Raw genomic sequence first — 23,972 nt, 5'->3', positions numbered from 1 at the left:
TGGGCAAGGACACTGAGGGTGGCTTTATAGGCTGGGCAGCAGCTGGGAGAAGGCGGGAGCTTGACCCAGACCGCCCATGGCTAGTGAGCAGGGTCTCTGCCAGGGTAGGAGGCGGAGCACAGCAACTTCTGTCCTGCCCTCATTTATTTGACCATTGACATAGAGGCCACTTTGGAGGAGGAGGGCTGGGCTAGTCAAAGCCACGTGGCTGAGTCCTGCAGTAGCTCTTCTGGGCCTAGGGTAGCAGAGGTTCTGCAGCTAGGACCCAGGAAGCAGCAGTCATGAGAGAGGACCCAGAAAAGGCCTGCTACAAGTACCTGCATTGCAGGTTAACAGTCTTCTCATTGGGTCACAGCGTGTGGCTTTCCTTTTATTTACTACTTTGAATGGATGCCATTTTAGGACATGCATATAAAAAAGGAAGTCTGTCTAACAATCTCCATCCCTCAATGCCTCAGTGTCTCTTTCCTGATACATTTCAAAATACATGAATTATTATGATTAACAGCCTCAAGCCAGACCTGCAGCCACCTCTTGGCTGACAAACATTGAGGGCGTGATGCTGGCCATGAGCCTCTAGGGCAACCAGGCATAGTGTCACACCTGAACTACACGTTCATAGGCTTAGCCTACAGGGCTGTGGTCCACGGAACCCAGGGAAACTGTATTTTCCCTCCCTGGAGACATGTAGGAGGAGGTCTGATCAATGAAGGCGCCTAAGCCATTGCAGGGACAGTGCCCTGGGGTATGAAAGGACCCAGATCATGCCTCTACTGGACATTAAGCCATGAGGAGAGGAAAACTTTAAAAAGTGAACGTGTTCCTTTTCTCTGCCCTCCAGATCCCAGCAGGGCTGATGGCTGGAAGTAAGGAGTCAGGCCAAGGACCCCTCTGGGTCAGTCTTCTTGGCAGGGACAGTGAGATTTGTGAAGCCTCCCCCACTTACTCCCAACAGGTCGATGGCCCACAGGGCAGATCTTATCCTCTGAGTTTTAAACTGCCAGCGACCTGGCAGAAATCACAGCCAGCCAGCATCCCCACACCATTCCAAAACACTGTGTCCTGGCAGCTGTGGAAAATTCCTGATAAAGATCTTGGAATAGAAAGGCCAGGCAGGGCTGGTTTTCAGCCAGGAGTAAGAGGCTATGAAATTGCTGAATGACCTTGGTATATCACTTCTTCCTTTCTTCAAAGCACCAGGGTCAGGTGGAAGGGGTGTGGGGCCTTCTCCAGAACCGCCTGCCCCACTGCACTCCCTGGAGTAGGATGGAGTGTAGGCAGGATCCCTCGCGGAGCTTATCAATAGGACAGCTAGTGACTGTTTGACACCTTGTGCCAAAGCACAGACCCTGAGAAGGGAACGCTCTAACTGCTGGAATGCAGTCTATCTAATAAACTCTCAGAGGGGCTCCTTCTGACAGGGACACAGAACTGGGCCACACGACTCCTGACATCCTGGATTCAGCTCCTGAGGGGACACAGGACCCTTACCTTGAGTACAGTCCTGGGATTGGTCTCAAGGAGTTACCATTCTGTTTGTTTGGGGGGGGGGGCTCTGAGTAGTTCTCCCCACTGGGTGAGCCTCAGCTACTACAGCAGCAAGGAAGGGACAACACTGGTATCAGGGCCATCTAGATCCTTCCTGCCTAGCCTCAGCCTGGCTCTCAGGAGGAGCAGAGCAGCTAAGGACCAGACAGACACAGAAATTTAAAAAAAAAAAAAAAAAAAAAAAAAAAAAAATCCTCTCTACAGTGGCTGAGCCACAAAAACAGGAGGGCAGGCTGCAACCTCCCAATTCAGGACCTGCTATCTCATGGCCACAGGGACCTCCACATGTATACAAGGCCCTGGACCTGAAAGCCAAGAGCATGTAGCACCAGCAGAGGAGGGGACCTCACAGGAGATGCGTGCTGAGAGGAAAGGTAGGCATGGTAAGAGGGGGACTGGCTGGAAGAACAGGAAGAGCTGGTAGGATACTAGGATGAAAAGGCCATTTCTTAATTCCACCACACTATTTTTAAAATTTTTTATTTATTATGTATACAATATTCTGCCTGCATGTATGTCTACATGCCAGAAGAGGGCACCAGATCACATTCTAGATGAGCCACCATGTGGTTCCTGGGAACTGAACTCAGGACCTTTGGAAGAGCAGCCAGTGCTCTTAACCTGCGCCATCTCTCCAGCCCCATCTCACCCCATTTATTAGGTAACTACCACATACTATTTTCTATGCTGAGCAAGCCTCCCCCACCCCCAAACAAGACAAAGTCCTGCTCTCGGGGAGCTCACATTCTAGAGGGAAGACAGACAAACAGACAAGTGATAGCCAAAATTCATGCTATGGAGAAAATAAAGTTTTTTATGAGGTAGGGTCATTTGGCCTCTCTGAGGATGGAAACCTTGAGACTGGCTACCGATATGTGAGCAGGAACTGCAAGAGGTAGGGAGATAGGCAGGAAGAGAACAAAGGCCCTGGGACAAAATGTGACTTGGGCTTCCAACAGAGCAGGAAGGCCTGTGTGTTAGGACGAAGCAGGCAAGGTGTATACATGGAAGAGGGAACTTGGGGCCTCATAGACCAACTTACAAGTTGCAAGTTATGTGATGGAATTTTTATTGATCACTTTGGCAGTTGTATGTGGACTAAGGGGGACCAGACAGGGGTTGCTTCAAAGCGCAGTGGAGGCGGCCAGGCTTGAAAGGAACTTTAGAATGGCAAGATGGTAGAGTGTCCTGAAGACAGAGACAATAACATTAACATTGAGGTGAAGTTGTGTGAGGCCAGGTTTCAGGAGATAGCAAATGTTCATACGTGGGAATCCTTGACAGCCTTGGGGTACTTGGATAAGAAGCTACTTTTGTCCTTTGTGTCTTGGTGCCGGGAGGAACAATTAAATGGCATACGTCAAATCTAAAGGAGTGGGGCTGGGGAGGGCCAGCAGGTGCCATGGCATGGTCAGACAAGAACAGGGGAGCTGTAGGCCTACCTGGTTCCTTCTTGCTGCACATGGATTAGAACCTCTTAGGAATCTGACTCTGAGGTCACACCTCTGAGTCTTCATGGGCTTAGGCAGAGTAGGGGGAAGGCAGACAATGGCATTTGTCTAAAGCATCCTAGGTGACTATGAGGTGCTGTATGGCAGAGATTCTATAAGCTGCTGCACATCATCTTTCACAATCAGTTGCCCCAACCCACCCGGTCCCCAGCTTCCTGAGTCCTGCGGTTCCACGAGGCTTCCCTGGAGAGGATGGGTAGGATGCAACCCTGGTGTCGTGAAATAGCCGGGTAAGAGGATGCGCTGCTCGTCGGCCTGATTCACAACACCAGCTGCAGCAACCATACCAGAACTGTGAGGCTTCCTCCTGGGGGCGTGGCTCTTCCAGTTCCAAGAAAGTAGAAAACCCATGCAAACATCTTCCCTGGCCCGGAGCTACCCTGGGTCAGAACAGCACAGAGGCCTAGAGGTGCCAAACATGGAGCTGGATCCCTGCCCTCTAGGGGCTTACAGACTTGATGACTCCACAGAAGAGATACAGATCCAAATCCTACTCAGTGTAGGAGCAGAGACAGTACAGAGCTACCAGGACCAGGACAGTCCTGGAAAGCCAGAAACAGGGCTGAATCACCGGGATTCCCATGAATCCTTGAGGAGCACCTGGGTGTACCTGCTGTAATTCTGTTCTTTGTACTTAGGGTTAGAGTAACTGAATACTAACATGCCTCCAAGCTATGGTCAGCTGATGCAAAAAGGAAAATGTGGGGACATTACGACATCTGCATGTTTAAAGAAAGGGCACTTGATTGTTTCTTGGACTTTTGGCTAAGATCAAGGAGAGGAAGGACTGCTGGCTTCTTTTCCTTCATGGACAGATTTAAAAGAAACTAAACTGTTTAGCCACCATTCTATTCACCCGATGGGTTTCCACAAGTATGAGCAATGCATTAGACTTAATGCAACTATTTTGGAGATTAAGTAGGACAAAGTATGGTCAGTGTCCTCAGATGCTTGCAGTTCAGGACCCAAAGCCACTAGCCACAACTCAGGCATAAAAGAATAGATCATTGGATAAAATATTACGTGGGTTCAGAAAAGGGGAGGCTTCCTCTGGCTGGGGCAATGATGCTATAAGGTGTTTCTAATATCTCAAACAAAAGAGAGAGAAACAATCATTTAAGCTTAGAGCTTCTTGGCAGCCAAGGCAAACAGCTGACTTAGAACCCTGACTAAGTTGATCAGTATCTGCTGAGTGAGATTTCACTTTTTTCTATTTTTTTGTCTCATAAGGCAGTAAGTCTCCATCAACCTTTACCCTCCATACAGGCTTAGCTGCAATTCTTAATGCAGGCCTGGTCTGAGCTCAGTGCTGCTGCAGCTACATAAACTAAAGTAGTAACCTTAGTGAGAGCTCATGTTTCCAGTAATGTAAATTCTTCCATCCCAGCAATTCTGCCAGGAAACCAATGAATCAGCGCTGTTTGCTTCCCTGACATCTGGACTTTCATTATAGAAACATCTTTAGCCTTCTAACTTTCTGGGAAACTTTCCCCAGGGACCAGGAGAGGAGACATGGTCAATCTGTCTCATTTTGAATTCCAAAGGTTCATTTCTAAACAACAGTTTATTAAGAAACTGGGTGTGGTGGCCTAAGCCTGTAATCAGAACTCAGGAGGCAGAGGCCAGAGGATCAGGAGCTCAAGACTATCCTCAGCTACATAGTAAGTTCAGGCAAGCCTAGACCAAATTCCCCCAAAACAAAACAACAACAACAAAAATACAGGGTTTTACTATGTAGCTCACATGACCTTTTTAAGTCAGGGTGGTCTTGAACTCATGATCTTCTTCCCTCTACCTTCTAACTGCTGGAATTACAGGTGGAATTACAGGTTCAAACCTTTCATAATTTTTTTAACTTATTTTTGGGAGAGTCTTGCAATATAACCATTGCTGCTCTGGTAATTGTTATGAAGCCCAAGCTAGCCTCAAAGTTGCAGCAATTCTCCTGTCTCAATCTCCCAAACATAGGCATGTGTCACCTAGCTTAATGGTCTCAAGATTTTGGAACCCAGGAGCCCAAGACCTGCTCCTGCAATGAGGACCATGGAAACAGAACCTCAAATTTGCTTTTAAAAGCCCAGTACCCCTTTAGTTCTATGCCAAGCCTGGTCCTGGAGCCACAGAGAGAACAGGAAGGATGAGAGAAAGGATCTGGTCCCATGTCACATACACATACTTTGAGACCTGGGTGTTAATTTCACCACCTGGCTGACAATAGAGAGAACCCTATCTCTGTGGGTTGACCATTGAGCAGGGACTTTGGACATTCCTAGTGTTCTGCAAACAGAAAGGTCTTGTGTTTTTCTGGACTCAGCTCTCCAGTTACCATGAAAAACAGGTGTGAGAAAATCAACTCCCAGAAAAGTGCACCCCAGAAACTGGCTCTTCTGGCTAAAGGAATGATGACTTGGAAGTTTTCAAAAATATCCTTTATGTTATGGGTAATCTGATTAGTTGAAGGCATGCTTTCTGGTGAGCAGCTGCAAAGGCAGGACAAGGTGGTTCAGGCTCCAAGTAGAACACAGAGTTGCCTGTGTTTGCAGTTGGGAGGCTGCACACAGACAGAAAACACTTGGAACTCTAGGAGTGCAGGGCCTGGTGCTCACATGATGCCTGAATGACCTGCCCATCTCCCTGAGCTCTCCAAGTAGAGTTCCTGAAGCTCTCCTACCAGAGGCCTCCAGCACCTAGGGCTGCAGAGCTGGGCACTGGCTCCACACTGGTCCCTGCTGGCTGGGGCAAGTCCTAAAGTCCCAATAAGAAGCTACTTAAGCCTTCAGAGAACAAGCTTGGGCTCTTGGACCAGAGAGCTTGGACTTCACACTCCAGGCACTAAAAGGCTCTTGAAGAGCCTCAGTCAAGGCACAAGAAGGCAGGAACAGGTGGACATCTTGGGTTTGGGCCTAGGAATTCAGCACAGGTTAGCAGATGTCACTCACCTGTAATGTCCTGAAGACATGAACTGACTCCTCTGCTCCTACGCAGTGACTTTTTACATCTAATTCCATTTTTAAAACCACATGGATGGGCTGTCTTTGACCATGGTAGGGACAACAGCAAGGTGACCTGATGGGCCTAGGCCTGGTGAACTTCTTCCTGGCCAGGCTGAATTTTCACCTCTTTATTACAGCTCATAGGTTTTTCTGAACAAACTGCTGTGCTGTGAAGGGGGAAGGGGCTATGTGGACTAGTGGCTGAGAGGCCTATTTTACCACTCCCTGCAGTCAATCCAAATGATGATTCCTGACCCTGCCGGGGGGGGGGGGGGGAACACCACCTGGGAAACTCTGAAAAACACCAGCCAGGATCTAGGCCCTCCCCAGGCCACTGGAGTCAGACCCAGCAAGACCCCAAGAGCAACAGTTCAGAAGCTCAGGGGTCATCAGGGCGGGAAGAAAGGAGGGGGGGCTGCGGGGCTGGAACTGACAGGAGGAGGTGTGGCACCCCAGAAACTGGCTCTTCTGGCTAAAGGAATGATGACTTGGAAGTTTTCAAAAATATCCTTTATGTTATGGGTAGCTTTTGAAGATCTCTTCTTCTAGTTAGAGACTGAAGACACAAGCTGGCCATTAGGCCTTTGAGCTTAGACTTGCTGCCTCAGCATGGTAATTGCTGCCTTGCAATGACTGGTGTGTCCTCAAATCACACAGCCCAGCTAATCTCTCTGCCTCATGGGCCACCCTCCCTGGTGCCCTCCTGGTCCCCACATACCTCTTGGACAAAGCTGGTATCCTATAATCCAGGCTGGTCAGGGAAGGGCAGAACATGAGGCCTGTGACCTCTGGCAGGTTCTCTTCAGTTTCTGCTGCTTCAAGCCACAGAAACATGAACACATGTGCCACGCCACTGGAGCATGAGAAGTGGGAGCAGGGCATAAACATCCTGGTGCCACACTCACCTTCTGTTTGTCCCTGTGACCTTCTGTTTGTCCCTGTGGGTCTGAATCCATGTCACATACAGGGAGGTCCTCCACCCCCAGTTCTGGAAATCCTGCCTTCCATCTTCCCCCTTTTTGGAGGGCAGTGCTGGGATTGAACCCATGGCCCTGTAGGGGTCAGGCAGGCACTCACCACTGACATACCCAACCCCAGCCAGTCCTTTTATGTTTTGAGACAAGGTCTGGTCACTTAGTTGTCCAGACTGGCCTCTAGCCTGCAATCCTCCTGCCTTAGCTTAAGTAGCTGAGATTATAGGTGTGCACTACCCATTTTCATCCTTTTGTGTATCCCCTCTTGTGGCATTTCCTGGGCCTATTCTATATATCCAGCTCCTCAGAAAATGAGGCTGTCATCACAAATTGCCCCAGGGCATGTTATCTGGGGATTCGGTGGTGGGGAGAGTCCTAGTTAGTGCTCAAGGAGGTTGGGAAAGGCTTGAAATCAACCAGGAGACTCACTTGCCAGGGACCCCTCACCGTTGCTTACCCCCTAAGAGGGGAGTGATTTTGTTTTAGGACTATGTCCTAGAAACTAGGGACACAGTATAAGCTGAGTCAATTGTCTGGCCTTAGGCAGGCTCTCAAATATTTGCTTAATTACATTCTCCAATTAGCAGTCACTGGAAAACAGGAACTACCAGCTGAACTTGACATATCAGTATCTGTCCTCCAAGAGCAAAACATTGACCTACCAACTTTGACCTAAATTTGTCTTAAAAGAAGAAACCAAAGCCAACATTGATATGGGCTACTCTACCTGTACCCATGGGAAACCCTGTTGTGAAGGACATAAGCAAACAGCAGAGGCAAACAAACACCCATCATCTTTGAGAGCCATCTATACAAGGCAGGGAGAAGAGGAACCCAAATTGACTTTTACCTGTTGAGGGCCTCCCAAGCGATGGCTCCAGGTAGCTGAATCACTTGGATTAACTAACTCTTCCTAGGAACTGAGGATGAGTGAACTGGTACCCCTACTTTTCCTGCAGCAAGCTATGTCAGAGTGACTCCCAAGTAGAGAAGAATTTCACCCAGCTCCCGGCCTCTGCCACATTGCAGCTCCAGAGCTGTGGGAATGTTCCCTCCCAACATTTGCTGTGTCCAGGTCTCTGCTCTTCAGAGTGCCTCACCCAACTCTGGCAAGAAGTCTTTCACATCCCTCAGAGGCAGTTTATGAATGGCTACAGTTACCACCAAAGGGCCACATGCCACATATCCATTTAAAAAAAGAAAATTCAGTTTGCTTTAAAGTTCTCTAAAAACTTCAGAGACTTGAAGTTCTTTTCATACAAGTCTTTGACTTGTTTGGTTAGAGTTACAACAAGGTACTTTATGTCCTTTGTGACTATTGTGAAGGGTGTTGTTTCCCTAATTTCTTTCTTAGCCCATTTGTCTTTTTGTATACCGGAGGGCTACTGATTTTTTTTTTGAGTTGATTTTGTATCCAGCCACTTGGCTGAAGGTGTTTATCAGCTGTAGGAGTTCCCTGGTAGAATTTTTGGGGTCACTCATGGATACTATCATATCATTTGCAAATAGTGATACTGACTTCTTCCTTTCTGATTTGAATCCCCTTGATCTCTTTTAATTGTCTTATTGCTCTAGCAGAGACTTCAAGAACTATGTTGAAGAAATACGGAGAGAGTGGACAGCCTTGGTTAGACCTCCAAAGATGGAGAAAACAGGGAACAGGACAGGAGCATACCACAGAGGGCCTCTGAAAGACTATCCAGCAGGGTATTAAAGCAGACGCTGAGACTCATAGCCAAACTTTGGGCAGAGTGCAGGGACTCTTATGAAAGAAGGGGAAGATAGTAAGACCTGGAGGGCACAGGAGCTCCATAAGGAGAGCAACAGAATCAAAATATCTGGGCCCAGGGGCCTTTTCTGAGACTGATGCTCCAACCAAGGACCATGCATGGAGATAACCTAGAACCCCTGCACAGATGTAGCCCACGGCAGCTCAGTCTCCAAGTGGGTTCCCTAAGTTCCCTAGTAAGGGGAACAGGGGCTGGCTTTTTGATCACCTCCCCTTGAGGGGGGAGCAGCCTTACCAGGCCTCAGAGGAAGAAAATGCAGCTAGTCCTGATGCGACCTAATAGGCTAGGGTCAGATGGAAGGGGAGGAGGACCCCCCAATCAGTGGGGGAGGGGCATGGGAGGAGAAGAGGGAGGGTGGACGGGATTGGGGAAGAACAAGGGACAGGCTACAGCTGGAATACAAAGTGAATAAATTATAATAAATAAATAAATTAAAAATAAAATATTTTAAAAAGTGTTTTCTAGAAACCCCAGCCAGCCCAATTGCACGAGAGCTCACGGCAAGATGTCATTCCAAGTGTGGAAGAGGCTAGGCCGGATGATGTCTCCAGTCTGGCACTGTTGGAGGAGGAGACACATGAGGCAACTGAGAAGGAACTTCCTAACAGTCTCCACAACAGTTGGGACAGCTCTCAACAGTGCTGCTACGAAGCTCTAGCCTCTGGGCCTCTCTCCACAGCACCAGTCCATTTGCTTCTATCAAGGGTTATTGCTGAAACCTGACCATTTCCAGGGAAGAGCTGGACATTCATGGTGGGTCAGCAATGACCTCCCACACCCTTTTTATAAAGACAGGGTCTTAGCTGGTCTTGAATTGAACTCAAGTAATTCTCCTGTGTCATCTTCCCAAGTAGCTGGAAGCACAGATTAAGAACTTTTCTATGAGAAAAGAGTAGACACTTCTGAGAAAGGCCTCCAGCAGTCCCTGTCTGACTCCACTCATCTCAACAGTATCCCTTCAAAGCCCACAGCCTTGGCAGGCTGGTCCTAGGAGGTGCTGAGTCCAGAACATCGTGAAACCTTATGAGGGGTCTGAGTGCACGGGTACAGGGTAAGACCTTGAGATCAGCACACTGCCTCCAAGGGAACTGTGCGGCTGAGGGCCCCAGCAACTTGGGAGGCCCTCAGACTGAGCTCATAGCATCTCAACAAAGCCCCAAGGAGAGACATGAACAACCTGCACTGCTGGTCATTTACACATCCCCAGAATGAACACTAGAGCCCAGATCTTGACAGTGTCCTTGGTTAAAAATTTAGCACATACTGTCAAGAAACACCTGTTCCCTGGGCAGGCCCAACCTTTCCTGCCATCAGCTGAGACACAGCCAGTCCTCACTACTGACTCTCCAATGCTTCCCACTGAGGGTCTCAACGGGCCCTAGTCCCAGAATGCCACTTACTGGCTTTGTCACCAAAATGCTGTTTATTGTCTACCACAACTCATCTGATTCTGAAGTTCCTCAGATGCCAAAGGCCTGGGTCTGTGGCCATAGTGACTTCAGAGCTTCCGAGCTGGGACTCCAGAAGTCCTATACTTACAGAGCGAGACTGCTGTGACTGGCGAGACCCAGAGACTAGGGAGCAGGCAGGCCTTGGGAGCCTTCCATACAAGGAGGACAGAGGAGCTCCCTTACCCCGAGGCGAGGAGAAGCACTTCTGTTGCCTTCTGAGGAGGCTCAGCTAAGCAGTCCCCAGTCCACTGAAGAAATGAACAAAGGAAGAACACAGCACATTGGGAGAACATTTACTGGACAGAGACAGGGGTGGAGGTGAAGAAGAGTCCTGAACAGAGCAAACACAGATGTTACTGCATGGAGGGGAGAACATAGAATATACACTGACGCTCCCACTATTTCCTCTCCCCACAAACACAAGCATGACATCAGAAAAGCTAAGGTGAAAGAAAGGAAAACATCCATGCCACCAACTAAAACAGAGAATCTGCCCCCACATTCCCAACACAAAAGCCTCATCAAATAAGAATTAACTGTGTTTTGCCGCTTTCCCCCTTCGAGCATACTCAGCATTTGGACAAACAGCTGTCAGGTGACAGGAGCTGAGACCCACTGTGGCCCCCAAATATCCCATTCAGGCTGTCTGAATGCCAGTGACTGCCTTCTCATCTTGCTGCCATTTCTGCTACCTCTGAAGTGTAAATTGCAGCAAAGGAGGGTGATCCAAGTAGCTGCAGAGCTGACAGCCTGTGCCAGGCCCTCACTCTCCAGGTAGCGAATGCCAGCAGCCAAAGGCACACGGGACAAAGCACAACTGACACTGCGGTTTGCTCATCGCTTATCTTTAATCCAGAAGTGACCCAATGTTTTTCCTTTGCTAAATCTGTCCCCAGTGAAGGGAGTCACACAACCTTTTGCTACTAAAAAGGCTAAACCAGGTCTTTTGGGGCCACCAGAGGACTACAAGACATGGACTTTGAGGCTAGATGCCCCTTCCAGAGCTGCAACAACTCCTTTCCTACTGCAGTAAGCCAATGAATCTCAGAAGCAAATTGTCTTTACCTGCCCCATGCCCAAGAAACACATGCTCCAGGGGAAAGGCAGCCAGGAACAAAACATGCCAAAGCAATGCTGGGTCAGTCTTAGGGAAGACCCACCACCCTACCAGAGGTACCCATCCACCCTACAGCCACACTTTATCAGCCTAGGGGCAGCATGCCAGTCTTGGGGCTATTTGTAGCATAGCATTCAGCAAGCTCCAGGCATGAATGCCATGGACAGAATGACTGGAGCCATGGGAATTTGGCAAGTGACATGAAGTACCCAATGAACTAGAGACAAAGGCTCTGATGCCCAAGAAGAAACATGAGTGCTGGCAAACCCAGCTAATTCAACCTCCAGGGTTTGGGCCAGGAGCATTTACTCCACTAGACTAGGCAATTCTGAAAACCAAAGCAAGAACAGACCCAGTTTTGTTTTGCTATTTAAATCAGCCAATGTTGGGTACTGTGGGAGGGCCCACAATTCTTTGTTTAAAATATCCTAAACACTAGGACTTAAAATGACAGGGCTAAAGTATCACAGCAGCAACCACAGAACGCCTTCAGGCTCTAGCCTAAGTTTCCTCGGGCAGGGGTGGGGTCTGCCTTCTGCCTCCAATGTGAAGAAGTGACGCTTCAATCCTCCGATGACTCTCAGCTCAGGAGCCACAAAACCAGGAGACATGCTCTAAGAGAGACCCCCAGTTCCATTTTACTGCCCCCTGAAGTTACCTAACTTTACTTAGGAACAGGAGCAAAGAAACTGAAGAAAAGAACAGGTGAAATAAAATCTTCAGGCCCAAAAAGGTGCTGAGCCTCTTTTTCTTAACCTCCTTGGGAGGTTCCCCAAGGGTTAACTATAAGATACTGAGACAGACTCTAACCCTGTCTTAAAGCACCCTTGATTTTCAAGTCTAGAGTATTGACTCTGGAAAACAAGAACATCCAGGAACCATTTTCTCATTTCTCTGGGTAAACAATGAAATCACAAATAATGTATCAAGAAAGGATTTGGTTCTCTGAAGAAATGAGTGGAGGGATGTTGTAAGCTAATAATCTGTCATGAGGTCATGAAGTCATTGAACATGCATGCATGACTTTTGGGCAAATGAGAACCTGATGATACCATGCCTTGCAAATTCAGGTTGTTGGCTCTGCTCGGCCCAGCATGCCACATGCAGTCACAGAATCAGTTTACAGAACAGCACTGGAATTTTCTTGGGGGAGGCCTGACTCTTCTGGTGCAATTATCTCATTCTTTCCATAAAGGTCTCCCCACACCGAGTCCTACCCTGCTGGCCACTGACTACACCACTACCCGAGCAGCTACCTTTCTTTCTTGTTGGCTTTTGGTCTCATCTGGTTTCTGGCAGGACATATGTGCAGTTCTCGTATGTGAAGCCAGAACTGCATAAGGCAAAGACAAATTTACAATTAGCTCTCACGGAGTGAAGAAGAGACAAGCTACAGAGGTCAAAACTAAACCCAATCTTCTTGAATTATGGTGAAGAAGACAATTTAAGAAATAAAGTCAGTTATGCACTTTGAAAGTCAGGAGTACTCTCATGACGGCACTGTGAAAACACAATGCCAGTTCTTGGTGCACGGAAGTGAAATACACCTTGCTTAGCTAACCCCCCTACGCGGGCTTGCCGTCTCAGACTTCAAAGTAAGCTCAGTTTTGGGTCCCACCAACAAGATGAGATCAGAGAGTAAAGACAGAAGACAATCTGGGGGACCTTCACGTTATTCCCTTTATGTATCATAAAATCTGTGTCCATTACCAATCTATCAGCCCTTTTTCAAAATACAAGACATGGGAATGACTATGAAATGATAAGAGATTTCTCCCTAGAAGCAAAACCCTTTTTGGGGAGTCTATGTTAAAGTGTGTTCAAGAGTGGTCCAACAACCTGAAGAGCAGAGCCTGCTCAACTGGCTCACTCAGGAGCAAACGGTCATTTCCATCTTTCTAGTCGTGGCTCTTTGTCCTATGGGAGATGCAGGGTCAGGTCAGCAATGGATGACAACTACTACTCAGGGACCAAATGTCCAGAACACAGATGCCAAGTGATTTCTCCATGTGAGACATACAGAATGACCCCATGATCTTGCCTTTATAAATGCTGAAGGGATCATCCAAGCAGATCAACTGAATGCCAAAGGAGAGAAGCTTAAAGGTTCTTAATGACAGGGGAGTGTGCAGGTCAGCTCTCAGCAGAGCAGAGGAGTGGATGGGCTCACCGCTCTCCACCCTGAGCTGGGTACTTGCACATCTTCTATTCTAGCAGCCCCAAGCCCATGCTTTGACCCCCACTGGCACTGCAGAACAACAATCACTTGGAATCTTGGCTGAGGAGTGATGGGTGACCTTAAAGACTACTTGAGAGGACAGTAGCACTTGGCATTCCACCCACAGATTTTCTATGACCCAAGGCTGAGGCTGGCTTCACACTCAACTAGACTTAGGAAAATGCACTGTGACTCTGCTATGGATTATGGTATCAGAGTGAATGGGACTCCAAAGGCTTTGATTCCTTGCTCATGATGGGTAATTTTTTTTAATCATTTAAAGTCACATTGGCCAAATTACAGATACCTATCATTCTCTGGCCCCAAAACTGATGACAACATTTCCAGAGTAAACACAGACACACACACACACACACACACACACACACACACACACACACACACACCCCACCACCACCAAAACAAGAAAATAACTGAAAATTTTAAAGAAAATAAAAAAAAGAAAAAATGTTTAAAAGAAATACAAATCAAAGAAATTTATTGGTATTGACAAAAATACATAATATAAAAAACAGAACACAACACAACAGAAACAAAACTGCAAAGCCCACCCCACCTGGCCCACGTCCCTAATATACTGACAATCTGCAGTCCCAGACCCCATCAAAGATGATGTTTAATTCATGAGGACCTCCATCTGCACCAGCCTGGCGTTAGTGTCTCCAGAAGTCCGGTACGGTATCATCCCAGCAAAGGTAATCAGGGCTCTGGCTTGACTTCGGAGTTGCTGAGAGAAAAGGGGTCAAGACAAGAAAACCGGTTAACTGTCAGGCCAGGGTGAGACACAGACCATCAGACTCTTCTACGCTGCACACTTGGTATCAGGAATGTCTGAGCCTCCAATGCCACTTTACTCCAGCCTTTAACAAAATTTGTCCACTGGGGGCCCACTGCACACGGTGTCAGAACTGAACAAAGGCTGAACAAAAGTTGGTAACCCTGTCTCACCAACACACCTGGTTAGCTTCTACATGGCTAAGGCTTCAGAACACCTGCTCCAGCATTCTGAGCCTCCCTCTCTCCTGGCTAGTTTCTCACTTCCACGAGAATCTGACTTTTTCGTGCCCCACAAAGCCCTTGCAATGCAACCTTGCAGGCTGTATCTCTGCAATTTGAGCCACTTCTTTCCATTCCTTCCTCCCATTATCCTCCTTTTCTCCCTCACGACACTCTTCTGAAAACACAGTATTTTATCAAATTTCTAGATTGTTACAGGGGGTAAAAAGAGGACCTTACAAATTTAAAATCAGGCCTTTCCAAGAGCTGAAAAAAAGAGAACGTGATTGCCAAGTGGTGAATTATTGAACACAGAATAGAAGTTTAGGAGGGGGCAAGCACTAGACTAGACTTGGGAGAATGACTCCTGTCAGATGGCTGCAACAGATGCTGGCCTCTGGGGACTCAGATTGCTCATGCTGAGATGTACCTCTCATACTAGCAACCAAGGAAGCAATCCAAATCAGACACAAGAAAAGTCACACCTTTCTCAGCTAGGATTGAAACTTCAGAGCAAACTCAAGGGTCATTACCAAGCTTCCTCAAGGACTGTTTCAGAAAACTGAAAGGCAGGAACTTTTTGCCTTATGTGTGAAATAAAACTGTGCATGGTGTTCTTAATGTCCTAACAACAACAATAACATCGTGCTCTGTGATGAGAACATTGATAGTATTTCCTTTTGCGGTAAATAAAGCACCTAAGTTAGTGTGCCCATTTGGTTTCCTTAAATGAGTTCTGACAAGTTCAGGCAAAAGGATTTGATAGTACTTTACTTTAAATTGGGAAACTATTTCTTTGGCAAGCAGCTTTGATGAATGAGTTGCTATTCATGTAATCCATCTCTACCTCTCAAGAAAAAGTAAAATAAGAAATACAGAATAAATTGTAAAAAAAATAAAATAAAATAAAATAAAGAAATTCAGAATAGACTGCGTGTAGAGGCACATGACTTTAATTCCAGCACTTAGGAGGCAGAGGCAGAGGCAGAGGCAGGCAGATCTCTGTGAGTTCCAGGACATCCAGGATTATGTAGAAAGACCCAGTCTCATAAAAAAAAAGAAAGGGAGAGAGAGGAAGAGAGAAGGAAGAGAGAAGGAAGGAGGGAAGGAGGGAAGGAGGGAAGGAAATACAGAATGGGAGGTGAGAGGACGACAGGAAAGCAGCTTTACTCATGGGTATGTAAAAACTTCTCTCCCTTGCAGTGCTGGGTCAGGACTGCACGCTGCACCAGGTGTTCAACTACACTGCACTCAGAAGACATGCTGAAAGGGCTCCCTCCAGATGAGGGAAGCGGCTGCCCAGTGCACTAGGGCAGGGTCATTCTGACCTATGAAAACACATCACTGCCTCCTTTGCCAGAGAACGATCTGCCAAGTGTTAGGTAGAGTGAGCTACCAATGGTCTATTGAGAACACAAGCTCTCGACTCCCCAGGTGTAGCTGGTGTTGGCATGGAGCAGCTCAGTGGCTTTCAACCTTTGAAAGTGGGTTGAGACCCCTTTGGGGGTCAAATGACCCTTTCATAGTGGTTACACATCAGCTATCCTGCATATCAGATATTCACATTATGATTCAGAGTTGCTATAAACTGTAAAGATACAGTTATGAAGTAGCAACAAAAGTAATTTTATGGTTGCCAGTCAGTACAACATAAGAAATTGTATTAAAAGATCAAAGTGTTAGAGAGGTTGAGAACCACTGGACCAACTCCCAGGTACTGTTCCCTCCATCTGTCAGAGTGAGCATTCCTGCCCATGCTCACCCCACGTGGAGTCATAGCCAGGTCCTCCCAGCCCGAGAACAAACAAGTGATCCCTATGTCAGGTCTCAGTTTCCTCAGCTCTAAGTAACGGGGGTCCTAATGCTGTCCAATCACTTCTTAGGGGCTACTGTGAGGTTCAGAGAGGAGAAACAATGGTTTGTATTAAAGACTGTACCGATTGAAAGTGGAGTATAGTATTTTGCTGAAAATGTTCAGAGTAACCTGGTATGTTAAAATGAGCAGAAAATCCTATGGAACCAATTACAAATTAGCATTTTGGTTGACTTCTACCCCACTCCTACCCCTATGAGAACAGCAGCAATCCTACTGTTGCGTTTCTCCCAGAAGCTTTCCGTGTAAGGTTTACACTAGCGCTAGGTCCCAAAGGAAAAGGGTGATTAGATCATATGGCCAAAGAGGGTGGAAACTGGATTCCAAACCAGCAAGGTGTTCTCAGCAATGTCTCCGGAATGCTGGGCTCTTACAGAATCACGGTCTTCGATGACTCGCTGGGGCCTGGACGCTGAAGATGGACTTGTTCCCTTGAGCCTCTTAAATTGTGTGAACAAGATGTTCATGGTGGCGAGGAGGACTTCTGAGAGGTTGTGCCTGATCTACAGAGAGAAAAACACCTGGAATAAGGGAAATGGAGCCAGGCCCCAGAAGGAGCAACAAGTGGAGGGAGCACGACCTCTGCCTCATCATGCTACATCCCACAGCTGCCAATGGAGAACGATTGTCAGCAAAAGGGAACTGGTGGCACTGTGATATCAAGAGTGGAACTGCTGCTCACTGGTCACTCTCCCTGCTCCATAATGATACTTTGGTGGGGTAGTGTGCCAAAAGCACAGGCGCTACCTACAAGCACGGAGGCTTTACTTAAGGTCAGCATAACGAGACCAGAAAAACCACCTAGTATTATTAGAGGGTGAAGAAATGCATATGACTCCCCAGTTCCCCACAATGTCCTACTGCCTCAGGCCTGCCTGCCTCCACTGGCCTTTCCTTGGAATTCTACAGGGGCAGAGCCTGTAGAATTTAGGCCATGATGCAATAAACCTTGTATCTGGGGGGATGGGGTAAGAATTAACACAGGAACAACAGCTAGTAGCAGAATCCTCTTAGTGTGAGGTAAAGGACAATGGAGGATGACTTTCTGAGCTTTTGTGCAATGGTCTCAACAGTCATGTCTTCTTTATGTGGAAAAGCTAACCCAGGCAGCTGGGTTCAAAGTATAGTATCTGTGCTTTAAAGAAATTTCTTACCTGAATGGACCAAAGGAGGGACATGTTGTAGCCTCACCAAGGTAGACAGAATCTTGTGGGGCATGGCTTGGATGGCACGAGTTTGAAAGCTCTCTTAGTGGTTCCATATGTAGCCCAAGAGAGCACCCTGAGCTACAGTAGACCAGCTTGAAGCCCTGTAGAGGCAGTGAACCTGGGCTTCTGTGATAACAGTTTATGGTCACTGCACTTGCTTCTTAAAAAAAAATTTTTTTTTATTATTTGTATTCACACACGTGTGGGTATGCCTGTCCATGTGTGCATGTGCTGAAGCCATAGGTTAACATTAGATATTTCTCTGTGATCCTTTATCTTATATTTTGAGAAAGTTTCTTTCACTGAACCTGGAGCCCAGCATTTTGGCTAGCAACCCCACGACTACTCCCATTGCTGGGGTTACAGATACTGTTGCCATGCTCATCTTTTTTATATCCTACTGTTGGGTAGGTATCGGGCATCCAAACTAAGGTCCTTATACTTGCTATCAAACACTTTTTCCACGGAGATACCTTCCCAGCTCTAGCTTTTTATTATTATTATTATTTTATTGGTTTTTAAAGACAGGATTTCTGTGTGTAGCCTTGGCTGTCCTGGACTTGCTTTTGTAGACTAAGCTGACCTTGAACTCACAGAGATCCGCCTGCCTCTGCCTCCCAGAGTGCTGGGCTTACAGGTGTGTGCTACCATGCCTGTAATATACCCAACAGCTCTGAAAGGTGTAGTTCTAGCAGCCATCTAGACTGGATTTTTCTAGAATGGGTACAACTTCAGCTCTTGTGGTGTTTTGTGAGTTCACACAATGGCTCTTGGAGGAAATGGTTCTAGTTGACCTGAACCTTAATTCTGGCTTAATTCTCTCATTGTCTATATACAGCAGAGGATATTTTAATACTTAAGTACTTCTAGAGGGTGCATAACCTATGATTTATACCCCACTTCTCCAAGGTCTGCCTCAGTATATAAAGTGGAAAACAACTGAGAAAGACACCCATCACCTTCTGTGGGCTTTTCATATGCACATGTGCCTGTACACATGATAACATAGAAACACACACACACACCCCATTAAAAAAAATAAAGCTTTTGGTTCTGGAAGGTATAAAAGAAATTCTGTAATGAACAAAGAGAAAGACTCACTTCATCACTGAAGTTTCTGAAGGCAGCCACCCTTTCTTCCACACTTTCCTGATTCAGAGGCACCAGCTTTAAGCGGTCAATGATCTGTTTAAAACAAAACGTCACCAGCCACATGACAACGCCATTATAGTTACATTATCTCCCCTCTCCTCCCACCACCAAACAAAGCCAGTCATCTTCTTCAAAAAGAACAGAAATGTTGCTCTTCCTATACATAAAAGCTTTGATCCTGATGGGTGGTGGTGGTGCCTTTAATCCCAGCACTTGGGAGGCAGAGGCAGAGGAAGACATATCTCTGAGTTCAAGGGCAGCCTGGTCTACAGAGTGAGTTCTAGGACAGCCAGGGCTACACAGAGATACTTTTGTCTCGAAAAACCAAAAGCCAAACCAAACCAAACCAAAAAAAAAAAAAAAAGCTTTGATAACTTACTAACTTGATTTTTACCCTCATTTCCAGACCCAATTCTAAAATTCAGAGACCTCTACTTCTTTTAGAAGCCTGTTTCTTGATTAAAGGAGAGAGAGAGAGAGAAAAAAAAAAAAGGGCTTGGGGGAGGCAGGACACAGACTCTTTGAACTCCTAGGACTTGTCTTCTTTACTTGACAGGCATGTTGGTGATAAACTTACATCAAAGGCTCTGTCAATATGACCACTGTGATACTCGTCGAAAAAGGTGATCAAGTCCAAGAGGAGATAGAATGTAGAGTCCACAAATTTATTTGCACTTATTCCCTGAGCCCTGTACCTGAAAGACAAAAAAGAGGGGTGCTGAGGGAAACAAGGGTGGAGGATGGATCTCCACAGATCCGAATCTAAACGCATCAACACCCTGAATTCTCTGGATGAGGGACACTAGGAAGTGGAGAACAGTTCATTTTTGAAGTTGTGAAGGGCTTGACCAGTGTGGATCCTCTACCTACACACATTCTGAGTGAAACATGCTTCTCCAGCATCCACCATCAATTCTGCAGCCAAGTCTTTATGAAGGAGAAGAGGACCCCATGGGTTACAAATCCTGAAGGCTGGGGACTACTGCCTCCGTGGAGAGGACTCATTTGCTTAAAGGATGTCTTTTGTGCTGCTGTAGAAAAGCACCCCAAACCCATTCTCCTCTGGAGTTAAGCTGGTTACAGTCTGGGAACTTAGGGACTTTGCTGGGAGCAAGGTAGATTCTACAATAGTGGCCACAAAACCTGAGAACCCCTCGTTGCTGTCATCGCAGGATGTTATAAAAGAAGTTGAGTTAGTATAACCTCTGGGAAGCTGCTAGTACCCAGTGAAGCTGAACATGCAGTAGGGGGGCACAGTGACCTAGCCCCCTTGTGCCCCACTGAGCTGAGCCCGGCCTTACCGCTCAGCAATGGAGAGGGCCATGTTCTTCAGCCGTTCCTTGTTGGACTGTGGGGCACTGATCTGTGGAACAACAGGGCTCAGCAGCTTGTTCATCAGCTCCAGTACCTTGTCAGCATTCTGTTTAAGTTTTTAAGATTAAGGAAACAACAACAAAAGGACAAACTAAATAAGCAAAATAAAAACAGCATCTTTATTGAGGAGGGGGGTGAACTGAACTGCTCTATGTCCTGAGACTTGGGTTGTGTGGACACAACTGTAAACAGCTCATCCAATGGACGCTCACCACCTGCATACTTTCCTATGTCCTAATTATACCTCAATCACAACATTCTTAAATTTGGAAAACCTTTATTTAAAAAAAAAAAAAGATTTATTTATTTTTATTTTTATGAGTATATGTGTTTATCTTGCATGTATGTATGTGCACCAGGTACATGCTTGGTACCTGCAGAGCCAAATAGGGCATCAGATGGTTGTGTGCCACCATGTGGGTGCTGGGAACCAAACCAGATTCTCAGGAACAGCAACAAGTTCCTTTAACCCAGTGAGCCATCTCTCCAGCCCCAGGAAGCCTTTCTTTTTAGGTCACCTAAGTCATCTGTAGTCATCACATATTCTTAGGCAGAAGCATTTAACCTAGGCTTTAGACTGTTGGCCACTGTAGAAGGCTACCACAGCCAACTACAGTGGCTTCGACAACGCCTATAGGATAGTCTTTCATTATGTCATTCTTTGGCCAGATATAGTCTGTGGATAGTTAGAATTTGGTAAAGTGGAAATTTCACCCTTAATGAACCATCACCATGCTAGAGAAAATGCTTCAGTAGGGATAGTGATAAGCAAAGACAATGCTGAAAAGTTTGAGCATTTATGCCACAAGGCCGGCAATTTATCAAGCACAGAGAAGAAAAGGGGCACAAAAAGGGCACATTTACCTTGGCAAGGTCATAAAGCTTGGCTGCTTCTTCAAATAGGCCTTTATTTTCTGCCACAGAAGCAACTTTGTTGATAATAGGTTTTGTGTCACTGGTAAACTTATCTATGACTCCAGGCTGACAAAACAAATATCAAGGAAGGAAGAGACTCAACACTCAGCAACAACTGTGGCATAGAACCCTGGAACTGGAAATGCTTGCCCTAATCAATACATGTTCCATCTGCCAGACTGGAACTCTTTTGAAGACATAAAGCCCCACACCAAAACCATGGAAAGAAAGACAGGGCACATTTAATGGAAGACCATGGTGCGTTTGTGGTTTCTCAAAGATTTCCCACATGACCAAGAGTAGGTAAAATTATGAGTGCTTCTAAATTTGCTGGCGTGCAGGAAGTTGTAAAAAAAATACTTTAAGAACTTTTGATTTGCTTCGTAAGACAGATGCTGAACAAATACAAAGGAAGTGGTGTTGAGGACCTTGAAAAAGGTCTCTATAACCACTCAAAAGTAGGCAAACCATCAGGAGAGTCTGAAAGGCCCCAGGACACACAGGGAGGGACGATGGACTGCACAACACTTGTGCTTGTCCATGCTAATGCTCTATCAGGACTGGACCAATCGGGTGACTTGTGCCTCAGGCAATGATATGTGTACATTTAGATTCCAGCTGTGTGGTCTTGAAGAAAATACTTACACATTCTCATTTTTGCTTTTTCATTTGGGAAACAGAAGATACTGGTTCTCATTCTGTTGGTGATTGTCATAACTGAGTAAAAAACTACACAAAGCACTTGACACAATGCCTATGAAAATGGGGTAGTACATCAGGCCCCTCATCTGGGATGCTAGGCCAAACCATGCAGTTTTATAAAGGAAAGTGAGTACCTCTGGGGATCCAGGGTCAGGACTGGGCCCTGACATGGGGCTTCTGCCCTTCTCTTATGGTGCCCCTGGCATGGCAAGTCTTAGAAGAACTACTAAGGCTCCCAGAAGATGGCATTTCCAGGGCTGGTTGGGAAGAGGGGTCCAAAGGACTCAGGGTTTGCCTTTTTAGAGGCAAAGTGCATTTCTAACTTTTCTATCTGGAGAGAGTTAGGCATAGTAATCATTTGTTTTCATAATAAAAAATATAGCCATCTTAACTTTAAGAAAAACGGCAGGCACGTTTAGAACATATGAAAACACTATCTAATCACAAATTTATCAATTTTAAAGAAAGAAAAGTGTGTGTAAAAGCAAAGTCATCAGTTGGGCCTATATTTCATCCTTTACTTGTTAAAAATGACTGTATCTAGATGTGAATCCTACAATGTAACTATATTCTGAAAATCAGGAATACATTTAACCCACCTTTCTACTTCCGTCGTTCTCTAATTTCCCAAGTATCATATCAAACTGTGGAGGAAAAAAGTTTACTCAGTTTACTGGTCAAAGAAATAAAACACAAAATTCTTTTGGGAAAAGGGGTGCATAAGAGGAATCTTACACAAACTAGGAAACAGTGAGACTGAGATCAATATTTTCACTGTAAGAAACCAAAGAAAGCCTATTCTACCTCCAGTTCTAGGCCATGTACATTCACACAGAGTGTAGCATGAGAACACACTGACAACTCCGGCCAGGGAGAGAAGAAGTTGACCTACCTCTCGACTTTCTATCACAAGCTCGCTCACACAGCGCAGAAACATGTTTTCTCCTTGACTGTCTTTCTCATCCCTACAAAAGCACAAGAATAGCTTGAGTGGTTTGCGGTATGGAGTCAGAGTCTCTAACAGTTATTGTCAGAATAAAGAAATAAAAGCTAGTTAAGTAAAAAGGCAAAAGTAGGTTTCACCTGAGGAAGTAAAAGTACTGGAGGGCTTCCCTTGGATCCGTGGACTCAAACTTTCGGGTGTAGAGCATGAGCAGACGCACAAAGTTCAGCCGTCGCATGCAGGGAGGGTCACCAGGCTCATGGCTGACTGCACATGGGAACAGAAGGGCTCACATTCTCATAGCCCCTCGGACCCCTGCAGCCCAGTATCCATGGAAACTAAATGTATATTTCCCAATGTGAGTTCACCACTGCCTTGCATTTTCCTTTGTACAGACAGAAGAAAATGTCTCATATGGTGAATGACTAGCATGATGGCCTTCACAGGAAATGACTATGTACCTGATCAAGGCTCACATACTGGGGAGAATGTGCTGACCCAGCCACTCACATTTACCTGGCTCTCTACCTGCCTCTACCACCTGGGTAGGTAAATAGGTAGCTAGCTGGCATTTCCAAGGTCTTAAAAGCCAGATCACTAATGAATACCATATTCATGACTCCTGGAATGGCTTTGTCTGGCCATAAAACTAGCATCTGGCATAACCATTTAACACTCCAGAAAATGCCAAGGGGTTAAAGGCAAGCACTCTAACACTAATACAAAAGCTCAAGTATCTACAATGATCTAAAATGACCACAATCTGGAGTGGTGGCCATTCCACCATGATGTGCTGTGGTCACATCACTGGCAGCTAAGGCCTAAATACTCACGGAGCTGAGCACTCTGCCCAGAGGATTTTAAAAGCAGCTTTAGCTCAAACAGCACCAGGGCCACATGGACAGCATGGCAGCGCAGCCGCTCCATGCGGAAGAGAAAGGCAATGGCAGCCTCAAACTGCGCAGTCAGGAACAGTACTTGGAAGTAGAGGAAGGGCTGCTGGTTTACCGTGAAGTGGGACTCGCCTGAAGGAGAGGAGATAAAACCTACTCAGAAAGAAGCTGCCACTAGCTGTCTGACCCAGGGTATCAACTGGCCTTGTTCAGGTGGAAACAAAGCATCAATATGAGCCTAAACTAACTGAAGGGACCCTGGACACAGTAAACTACGTGAAATATGACTCAAA

At 46.3% G+C, this 23,972-nt stretch overlaps 1 protein-coding gene across 1 annotated transcript in view; it reads right to left on the bottom strand.

The window, feature by feature from the left end:
- Positions 1 to 14,076: 14,076 nt before the first annotated feature.
- The window catches only part of Nup93 (nucleoporin 93), a 96,205-nt gene continuing 86,309 nt past the window's right edge, over positions 14,077 to 23,972 (bottom strand). The window contains exons 13-22 of the mRNA XM_055621501.1: positions 23,620 to 23,811; positions 22,927 to 23,053; positions 22,736 to 22,808; positions 22,443 to 22,487; positions 21,091 to 21,207; positions 20,154 to 20,272; positions 19,430 to 19,547; positions 18,802 to 18,885; positions 16,867 to 16,995; positions 14,077 to 14,350 (exon numbers count right to left, since the gene is read on the bottom strand). Coding sequence (XP_055477476.1) covers positions 14,240 to 14,350; positions 16,867 to 16,995; positions 18,802 to 18,885; positions 19,430 to 19,547; positions 20,154 to 20,272; positions 21,091 to 21,207; positions 22,443 to 22,487; positions 22,736 to 22,808; positions 22,927 to 23,053; positions 23,620 to 23,811 — 1,115 coding nt within the window. The 3' untranslated portion in view covers positions 14,077 to 14,239. The remainder of the gene's footprint in view (positions 14,351 to 16,866; positions 16,996 to 18,801; positions 18,886 to 19,429; positions 19,548 to 20,153; positions 20,273 to 21,090; positions 21,208 to 22,442; positions 22,488 to 22,735; positions 22,809 to 22,926; positions 23,054 to 23,619; positions 23,812 to 23,972) is intronic.

Source organism: Psammomys obesus, unplaced genomic scaffold (assembly GCF_907164565.1).
Source record: "Psammomys obesus unplaced genomic scaffold, mPsaObe1.curated_primary_1811, whole genome shotgun sequence".
Classification (NCBI taxonomy): domain Eukaryota; kingdom Metazoa; phylum Chordata; class Mammalia; order Rodentia; family Muridae; genus Psammomys; species Psammomys obesus.
This window is presented reverse-complemented; position numbering and strand designations above follow the sequence as displayed.